At 37.6% G+C, this 10,423-nt stretch overlaps 1 protein-coding gene across 3 annotated transcripts; it reads right to left on the bottom strand.

Annotated features, from left to right (window-relative positions):
* Nucleotides 1–1,402: 1,402 nt before the first annotated feature.
* Nucleotides 1,403–10,093, bottom strand: LOC103719699 (NPL4-like protein). Of its 3 annotated transcripts, XM_088710616.2 has the most exons (3): nt 8,803–9,933; nt 2,893–3,070; nt 1,460–1,848 (listed from the first exon to the last, which is right to left on the bottom strand). In XM_088710616.2, exons 1-2 carry the CDS (start codon nt 9,796–9,798, stop codon nt 2,924–2,926), a joined length of 1,143 nt encoding a protein of 380 aa, XP_088566742.2. In that variant the 5' UTR covers nt 9,799–9,933; the 3' UTR covers nt 1,460–1,848; nt 2,893–2,923. The 3 variants fall into 3 exon arrangements, 2 of the variants coding, with proteins under 2 accessions (XP_008807287.2, XP_088566742.2); XM_008809065.6 differs by lacking the exon at nt 2,893–3,070 and having other exon boundaries at nt 1,403–1,848; nt 8,803–10,093; XR_016398330.1 differs by lacking the exons at nt 1,460–1,848; nt 2,893–3,070 and adding an exon at nt 5,347–7,405 and having other exon boundaries at nt 7,443–9,933.
* Nucleotides 10,094–10,423: the final 330 nt, after the last annotated feature.

Raw genomic sequence — 10,423 nt, 5'->3', positions numbered from 1 at the left:
ACTAAAAAGAGGGTCGGGCCCTTTGGGACTATAATTTTTCCGAGGCATGCAATATTGTTTGATTCACAAACAAAACTTTATTATATACAATCATCAACATTGCTAGTTTTGGAAAGAAAAACATGCACATAGCAATTTCTCTGGCTTTTTTCCTTTCATATATATGAACTATCCCCCCTCAATTATGACACGGCATTTCTTGAAAGTTTCCACTGAAGGTATTTGAGATTCTTCTTGTTTCCCTTGGGAGAGATTCTTCCATATTGCAAGATACTTATTTTTCAATACACATATATTATAAAATTTATGCGTTGAAGCTTTGAATAGTCTTATCCTTTGTTTGATAAAATTTTCAATAGGACTGCTTGCTGCTACTGATTGGATTGATTTCATATACCCCTATATCAATACATGATATGTTGCTAGAGCTAAGATAATAGCTATGCATTGGTTGCAATTATTCTGATGTTGCCTTCTCCCATGCATGTTCATTTTATATGAGAAGGCATATGGTCATGTCAATTAACATACACTCTTTTTCTTCTCCAAGATATGAAATGTCTGGATTTTCTAGTATCTTGTTGATTCACTGCAGTTTTTCCCTAATTTTAAATCTTTGCCTCGGCAGCTAACCTGACCAATGGACTTCTTGTGATGAAAGGATGGTGACCCATCAAGTTGATTAAACAAGCATTCAACTTAGGACTACATCCCATAGTGCATATAAGCTAAGCTAATTATAACAGTAGGCTATCATCTATAATTGCATGTGCAAGAAGAAAACAATTGATTGGCTTTTTTCAGAATCAGCATTAACCCTGTGTTGGTTGATGTTACGAGAGGAAGGATGGGTGGCCCCCATCTACAGTTTGGATAAAAAAAAAAATTAAGAAGAACCGATGCAAAGAAGAGATTTATTCATTCACCCTTGTCCACCAATTTGCATCCTTCCAAATTGAGAGGATGAAAGAAAGAATAAATAAAGCATGTAAGAATTAGGTTTCTACATTGACAAAATTATCCTTCATTAACTTTTTGACAACACCCTAACACTATTTCTATTTTTTATTTATATTTACTATTTTTTAGTTAACTATTTATATAAAATTAACTATTTAAATTAAATTATAAATTAGTTAGTTATTTATACAATAGAACAGCAACTCTTTTAGCAAATCCCGTTCAACAAATCCCATGCTTAAAACGCAAAAGGCAAGTGAATCTCGATACACCACATATTAGTCAAAGAAATCCATGGCACCAAAAAGTTCGTCATGAAAGAATAAACACATAATTCAGAACAATAAAGATGGTCCCATGTCTTATCAGCTTCAGTGGAATCAGCATTCCACAAAACGGTCATGAATATTTTCAGCACTCGTGCAAGAACCCAACATCATAATTTCACATAGGAAGCTGATCTTTAAATTTCCAATGACAGAAGTGCAACACAGCCACATGAGAATTCACAAATCTGAATGAGTAAATACTTAAGAATATTAGTTTAATAATTGCAAAGGATAATTTATGGTTATAATTCCACTAAATGGAAGAACTTGTATTAACACTGCAAGACAGAATAAACTAAACATCTTAAGCGGAGGCGGCCAGGGATTCGATCAGAAGCTGGTAGCCCTCAGGCACCATTGCTTGCCTCTGTACACACTCAGCCAGTGCTGGGACGTCGGCGTTAACATCTAAAAACCTGGAAAGAAGAAGAAGCAAGTGAAAGTCAGAGATTCGTTTCACAAAAGGAAGGTGCTTTGTCCTATCCAGGTGGTTCTTCAGAGCCTTCAGTGTTATAGTAGTAATTCGGTTCTCTATAGGAAAACCAGATGACAGTGATCCCTGCATTTCAAAATTGGGGGTGCGAAGAGATTAGCGGTTTTATGTTAAAAAGACAATCAATGAGCAATATCTGCACATACTTAAGAAGCATTAATTTGAGTAAGAATTGAATGAATAAAGCAGTATCCATCTTTCTTTCTTTTTTGAAAGTAAAAAGGTGGAGTCCTCACTATTATTTGCATTTTACACTATCAATTTACTTAACCTACTATGATTTGCATTTTAAGCAACAGATCTATCAGAGTAGTGCAAATGTCAAAGCATTTTCTAAATTTTAGTTCCAGATACCAGAAGTTCCTAGTTAATTTGTTGAATAAATGAAACAATCTGCTACCACCAAAGGAGCAGTAGTGGTGGCTCTTTTTGAAGGTGATAGGTGTTAATCAATGACAAGTTTAGGAAAGTATCCAACTTATGCAAGAATAGCTAATAAACATAAGGATCTTATATCTCTGCATTCAAAAAAGTTACACAAACCAAGAAGACAGAGAAAATACATAATTGGTAGGAGTGCACATCAGAATGAAGTGTTGGTCAATTTGGTGATGAAAAGAAATAAAAGCAATTGCAGATGTTCAGAGGATGTTTTAGAATATTCTGATAACGCTGAGAATAATGCAGATGTGCTTTTGCAAGTTTAATATAATTGCAGATTATGAGCTTCAAAGAATCGGTCAAGGGTAGTTTGAGAAAGGTTAAGAAAGTTATAAAATGGTGTAAACACCGGCCATGCTGTCGATATTGTTCCTTCTCAGAAAAAGTTGACAGAGTATAACCATTTCTGGCCACAATAGAGATGCCGTCCCATGCTAGCTCACAAATATTGCCCCACCTTTCTATCATCATATAAGACATTTTTTAAAAAGGAATGCAATAGAAAGTTTAAATTGAAATGTCACCCATTCTATCACTACCTCTACTGATAGAAATGAACTCTGTCAATTCTATCACCATCTCCACCCAACTCTCCGAATCTTAAACATCATATTACATTCTGTAAGAAATAATAAAAACATGAAGGCAGTAAAAAAACTAGACCCCTACCAATTCAGCAGGAGCTGATGAAAGATGCCACCTAAAAAGCTAACAGGTTCCACCTAGATGCTCTGGCATCCCCAGTGCATAGACAATTGCTGCTTTCGTGGGTCTCGAATGAGGCAGCAGCCCTAGTGCTTAAGTTGGTGCCTAAATGGCCCATGGTGCTCAAGCTGCAGCTTTGACCCTGACCCATAAGCACAATCCAGTTATTCTTTTTGTGAAATTTTATCATGATGATAATCAACCCTCATTTTGCTACATTTGCACCTACAACTGACAGACTCTAAAGAGAAACTTCATGAGATGTAGAAAGAAGATGGGCATCCATATTTCAATTGTCTTATAAATGCTCTCTAGTTAGTCAGTACTCCCTCCTGATGCTCTCCAAATAATGTTTTTACAGAATAAATCCAGAAAAATATATAAAACTAAAACTGTGACTATATTTATTCAAACTAAATCGTTAACGAGATCGCAACCATAAAGGAAATACTCTTTTTTCTCCTACTCTACCTCCTTAAAACGGATCCTATAGCTTCTAACATAACTTACACAACTTACATAAGCTCCAACAAATGTTATGAAATTGATAATTCAAGCACCCACCTAGCTTCCTAGGTAATCTGCCTAGACCTTTACAAAGGTCACCGCCTAGTACTATTATCTCGTCAGTTGGACAACCTTGGCAGGAGGGAAGTCAAAAACATAGACAACCTGAGCAATGGTCAAAAGGGTTTTTTGTGTAAAAACCCTCCTACGCATTCAAATTTATGTAAATACCCTCCCAAAATTGATATTTGCGCATATACCCTCATAAAGCACTTGTTTTGCATGTATACCTTTCTTTTTCCTTTTTGGCATATGTACCCATGCAATTTAACACTGTTAAAAAATGAGCAGTTTAAAATTGAAATGACTGAAATATCCTTAATGTGTAGATGTGCAAAAAAATATAGGGGTATACATGTAAATAGTAACTTTAAGAGAATATTTATGCAATTTCTCATACTTAGGAGGATATACATGCAAAAAAAACCCTAGTATAAAATTGTACACAACAATCACCTAGTAATAAACAAAAATCCCCTAAACAAGGATCACACCACAGCCATAGTTTGATACCTAGAATAAATCGCTCAATGTTCGAACTAATGGAGTTTTACAAAAATGGGGCTAAAGTTGCAGAGTGCAATTTTTAATGTGTAAATTCAATCGATCTTTCACATTCTAGCAAATGGAAATTCTCTTTTAATACTGAAATTACCATTCCTTATCACACAAGCTATCTAAACCAGACTCAAAGAAAGTAATCCCACCAATCTGAAATCAAAACCTGATAAATAAATTATGATCGAGATATCCTTAATTCCATGTAAAGTTGCTTAGACTTAGATATGGACCATTTAGGTTTAACTAAAGATAAGAAAACCAACCGACGTAAATCACAGCTTTCCTAATCTGGAAAGCTTTTTAAATCGAAGACATGAATTTAAGCTCTCAAAATAGTGTTATAATATCAAAAGAAACATAGGCCAAAGAATTGTTGCTACACTTATATCAACTGCATACGAACTCAAGTACATTGATGAACACCATGGTCATCAACTTTGTACTATGAATTACATTAAGTATACCGAATGTTAGTTATTGGTGCCTATACTACAATTCTTGTATCAAAATGACAACCAATTGCGATTTGAGTAAGGTTTTGAATTTTTGTAAAACCAATACATTTTAGTGAAAATTCACACCTTATTAAAAACTATGAATTTTGGGAGTTCCTGTGGTTTCAACCAGGTCTGGCTGAAGCCATATATTTTTACTAGCTTGGCAAGTTTTTCGTGGATTCAAGCAATTTCAATGGAAATTCCATTGAAACCAACCAGTTGGTTATGTTTAAAGCATCAATTTTATATATGTGGATCAGTATTTTCTTTTTGTTAACTCCAACCTCTCCGAAACTTCAATTTTCTATGTCTTCAAGAGATCCTTAACATTTGGGGGCAAGATTCCAAGATTTTTAGAGGAAAGTTAAATACACCTATCTTTTCCCTTTATTATTGGGGGCAAAAATGTTTCACAAAAATTAGTAAAAGAACAAAATACAAGTTTATTTATTCATGAAAAAATGAATGAAAAGTTTTGGACACCTTACACATTTCAACATGTACATAAGTAAGCTTTTATTATATTTCACAAAATCTTAGATTTAGGGAACAATATATCAAAAATAATCAAGAAATTATTTTTAATTCCTTTCAATTAAAAACTGAATTAGGATTTTTTTAATCTAAATTGTATATATGCATATGATGTGTAATATTCTCACCATATGAACATTTTGGTTGAAACCAAATCATGTTCTTTTAACATGAAAGCATATGTTTGGTGTCTAAGATTCTCGACAGATATATATTATACTTTAAATTGATGGATAATATATTTTCTAACTTGCATTAGTTTTTCTTTGTTCTTTTTTCTTTTCTTGAGATAAAAAACTAAACTCTATTATGACATTTAGCATGTTTTCTTTTTAATTTTATTTTCTTTTTCTGGACTTTTCCTGATTTGTATATTGTATCTTTTAGATTTAATTATTAATTCTATACACGAAACCCCTACATTTGTCATATCCAACAAAGTCAAAAAATCATTTGGCACAGCCAAAACCCGATTATTGGAAACTTGGAATATAGGTAAGCATGTGTTTTGTTGAAGAAATTGATAGCAATTTTTTGAAATCCAGGCAGATCAACCTGTATACCCATCCCCCAGGATGCAGCAAGTCAGGTTGACTGTAAGTTTGTAACCCTACTCTTCTCATTGACCAATGAAATTCAGCTGCTTGAACCGCCCAAGTCAACCAAGTTTTTTGACTAGCTTAGTCCAACTGTTTAAAGCATGGAAAGTTAAGGGAGAAGTTTAGGACTTCCATCTCCTCACTTCAAGCACTACACATACCGCCCGTGGAGAGCCACTGATATCTCTTGTAGTGAGAAGTGGAAGCGGAAGCCCTCCATTGCCTTCACCAATGCCAACAAAAGATGATAACCAAGCTACTTTGAGCAAGGTAAGCATGCCGACGCCTCAACCTCACAAGCTCTCATACATCTCAGCCTATTTGTTGAAGGCACAAAAAAAAGAGAAAAATTGAGATATTGTTTGGTGCGAAGGAGTGGTTTCTTCTTTTTTTCCTTTATTTTTTAAGAGAAGGAAAGGTAGTGTTTGAAAAAAATCCTATTCATATCTTTACCTTGTAGCAAGGTTCGCCGTCTCAATACTGATTCCTGAATCGATGCCATCCACTATAGTGTGGATACACGGTACGATACGAGACGGCAAGGCGTACCGAGTGTTGGTATGATATGAACATGCATATTGATATGGTATAGTACGGTGTCGTCCTGTACGGCGAACCTTGCCTCGTGGTGTTTGGGAAGATAGCTTGGGTTGGGGCTATAATGGTTCTTGGACGGCACCCACATGAGGACAACTATTTAGGACATGGCTTGATGGTCATCATGATGTTAATCAAGATATTAATAAAAACAAAAACACAATGATTTTGGATCTGATGACTAAATCAAAAGGAAAAAAAGCTTTTTAATCTGAAGAGAAATAATGAGATGGCTCTCTAGGCAATAGAAACCTAGTAGTCATCTTGACCCATAAGTAAGATCAAAATGGAATCTTTGCGATTGTGTGAGATGCATCAAGTGACAAGATACAATTCAAGGATCAGAAAGTGAAACATCATGGCAATGTCACTATGAATCAGGCCAAGGTTGTGAACATGCTTTAGCAGTTGTACACTGAGATCTGCTAGGATCTGCTTTGTTTACTTGGATGACTGCCCAGGCAGCCAAACAAGTGCCAAGAGTTAAATAGCAAGCATTTTATCTTTTTTAGCAGTTTTATAGCTTTTGATTCAATTAAGATACACTTGGTAAAAATGACTATATCAGTTTACTTCTTAAGAATCTGTTCATATATTATCAATATATTTACCAAAAAAACTATGGACAGCAGTAGTATGACCTTATGTATTTTCGTTCTTGCTAAAGTTTCCTTTTAACAATTAGTACGCATAAAAATTATGTGATTATCACATATCAATGTACCTTCGCAGCCAAATCCAACTAAATCCATCACACAGAATTTCCACATTTTCTTAAAAAAAGATATATTTAGGTAGTCAGATCACATAAGTTGACTGAGTTGCACATATGAGATGACTTTATGAGTTGCAAGGGATATGCATGTGGGTGAGTTAACTACATAAGGCACCACTTGGGGATTAACTAGACACTAGGCACCTTAACGGTCAACTAGGTGACCACTGGGCCAAAACCAAATTATGTAGCAATCTCCTGCTTGATAGGACAGCCTAGGTACTTAAGTGGATGTTCACAGGTGCTTAGGCTGCTCTGCTTGACAATAATCAGCAGGGCATTATATAAGTTGAACACGTTTCAACTTATTGCAGCTTCTTCAGGTTTGCAATCTAAAAAAAGATATCCTAAAAGGAGCATTGTGCTTTCTCAATAAATGCTAACAAAATATAGTTTTCTCATATTTTATTGGCTCAGAAACCTTGGTTTACCTGTGTCGATGCAGCTTATTTGTCCAAAATCTCGGTACTTGAAGATGCAAGATGGAAAAGAGATGTTAAACTAAACTCTATTACCTCTAGACTAGTTTACTGTATATTCTTCCTGTATTCCACCCTTAAGCATCTATGAGGCTCTTAAGCAGAGCCCTGATGAAGACACACCACCAGGATGGTTAGCATTGCACTAATGAAGTTGATGGAAATAGACCACTATAATAAAGAACTTTGGAGAGTTCATCACTAATTCAAAATGATACTTGTATTTAATGCTTTGAAGTTTCAGGAATGACTGAGTTCCTCAAAGCTCTACACATGAATAACTTGGATACACCAATTACAAACATCTACGTGCAAAATAAATATGTCATCACATATCAACTAATATTCTACAATGAACAACTATTAATAGCAATACATAATTACATATAGACAAATATAATGTTTCTTAGAACCAAGCTTTTTGAAAATGTGTTATTCTTGATATTTGATTTCCCTAATAATTTCAATAACAGTTGTTTTTGGAGTGGTTAATACTGCATAGTATTTGTATTAAGATATGACTTGGGCACAAAAAAGCATATTCAAGTCGTTCAAAAGGTATGATGTGATTACAAGAATCACAAATCTATTTTTTAAGTCTCAGTACATGTTAATCCATCACTACCAAGCTGACAGTTTTCCTAGTACATTTTTCTGGTGCATAACAAAAGTATCAACTCATATCATTATGTACTTTTCACACCAATGTATGTCATGCATCTGTTACATTTTGTAGTTAACGATTTTGGCACCATATATGATACATAAAGCTTTGATTGCAGCAATCAAATGCGAGACAAAGGTAAAACATGTTTGAAATGTGAGACAAAGGTAAAACATGTTTGAAACTATCATGGTAATTGTGATCTAGTAACACGAAGGCTAGTGATTCCTGAAACTGTTATCATCAACATCTAAACTGATATGGTCCACTCAACAAGAATTCATATGGCCAATGCATACATACATAAAGGGCATAGAGTCGTGACTCAAAAGATTATGAATCATATGTTGTCAAATTTGACATCAAAATCTTTCTAAATTTATAAAGATTTATATGACCATAAAGTATACTAAAGAATTTGCCCCTTGTATCTCAAAATTATGTAATTCAAGCATTTGGCATCCTCTGCAATTGTTGACACTCTAAACCCTCACGGCTACATGTGAAATTTTCATCATCAACAATAGAATTCTTTTTAAAAAAAATAAGCACAAACACGTACAAATTAGCAGCAGGATAATGATATAAGAGCCCAACGGACCTGGTGATCTGAGATCTTGACAGGCACCAAGAAGAAGTCATTGTCGACCTCCCTCACATCCTTCCCTCCAACCACCACGTCCTTCTTCATCCTCGACAGCCTGGGATCATCATCCTCGCCGAACTCCGTCACAAACCACCCCTCCTTGAACAGCCGGACACACGTATCGCTCATCTGGAACGCCTCGAAGTGCACATCGGCCGCCCCGTCCTCGCCAACTTCCAGCTTGACGACCGCAGTCACCCACTCCGGAATCCCCCCCTCGGCCTGGAGCTCGGCGGCCTGCAGCACCTCCCGGCCGGACATCGTGTACTCCCCCGTACCGCCCTTCCGGCCGACGGCCTGCGTGAAGATGAAGCCGACGCGGCGCATCCCGAGGCCGGCGGCAATGGCCTCGACGAAGGCCTCCTCGTCGGGGTCACGGAGGAGGGCGAGGGCCTCCTCGGTGCCCTGCTGGGGGGGCTCATAGATGAAGTCGACGGCGACGGCGCCGCCTTCGGAGACGCGGCCGTAGAGGAAACCGCCGCGCTTGACGGCGAAGGCTAAGGTCTCGGCAACGTAGATCTGGAAGGCGTGGGCCGCGTCGCGGTCGAAGGAGGCAACGGAGCAGTGTGGGGTTTCTTGACGGGAGACGCGGATCTGGCGGGCGATGAGGATGTCCATGGTCATCTTGCGGCCGAAGGAGCCGGCGGGGGTGAGGGGGGCACGGGGAGGCCCGGAGGAGCGGGATACGCCGGAGTAGGAGAGGTAGACGACGGAGCCGTGGGAGAGGCCAAGGGAAGAAAGAGGGGCGGAGCGGTCGGAGAGGGAGGCGGCAGCGGCGGCGGCGGAAGGGGTGGGGAGGAGGAGGTTGCGGTCGAGGGAGAGCATCTGGGCGGCGGCGGGGACGCCGAGCTGGGACTCGATGAGGGAGTGGAGGGTGGCGACGGTGGCGGCGCCGCCGTCGGGGACGGTGACGCGCTCCTGGCCGTCGCGGCTTTGGACACGAATGATCATCTTCTTCTTCGCCGCTTCGTCTCCTCCTCCTCTCTCTCGATCGAAATCAAAATCGGAAGAGAAAAAAAAAATAACAAAAGAGAGGGAGGAATACTTTCTGGGCAAGTAGTCCAAGCAATAATACCGCCGAAAGAACAGATGAGAGAGAGAGACAGACAGAGAAAGCCGGGGGAGGCAAAAGGTAAATATAGGTCCCCTTTGGTTCCCAGGGAGAGGAGGTTTGGGGGGGAAGAGGGCGGCTGCGGGGGCAAAAAGAAAAAGGCCTCGTAGTAGGCCACAAACTTCCTCATGGGATAACAATATAACATCCCATATTTTTAAAATATATATATAATAATAAAATTATTTTTCTATCAGCTGAGAATTAAATTAATTTTTAAAAAAATTATTTTTAAGTTTTTCGATAGGATGAAATAAGTTCTTTACTTTATTAATAGTGTAATAAATTTTTCATAAACTTTTCTAATATAAGCCACACTGTAATCTACTTGTTTTTTATAATCAATCAAACATTTAAAAATTACTTTTCCATGCATCATATTATTATATACTCAGATATTAATTTTTGAGAAAAAAATATTCTAATGAGAAACAAATTTTCTCGCGAATCGAATGAGTTTATAAT

Source organism: Phoenix dactylifera, chromosome 14, assembly GCF_051530095.1.
Source record: "Phoenix dactylifera cultivar Ajwa chromosome 14, Ajwa_hap1_PhDact_Kaust_v1.1, whole genome shotgun sequence".
NCBI classification, from domain to species: domain Eukaryota; kingdom Viridiplantae; phylum Streptophyta; class Magnoliopsida; order Arecales; family Arecaceae; genus Phoenix; species Phoenix dactylifera.
The sequence above is the reverse complement of the archived record's forward strand: the minus strand, read 5'-3'. Positions and strand labels throughout refer to the sequence as shown.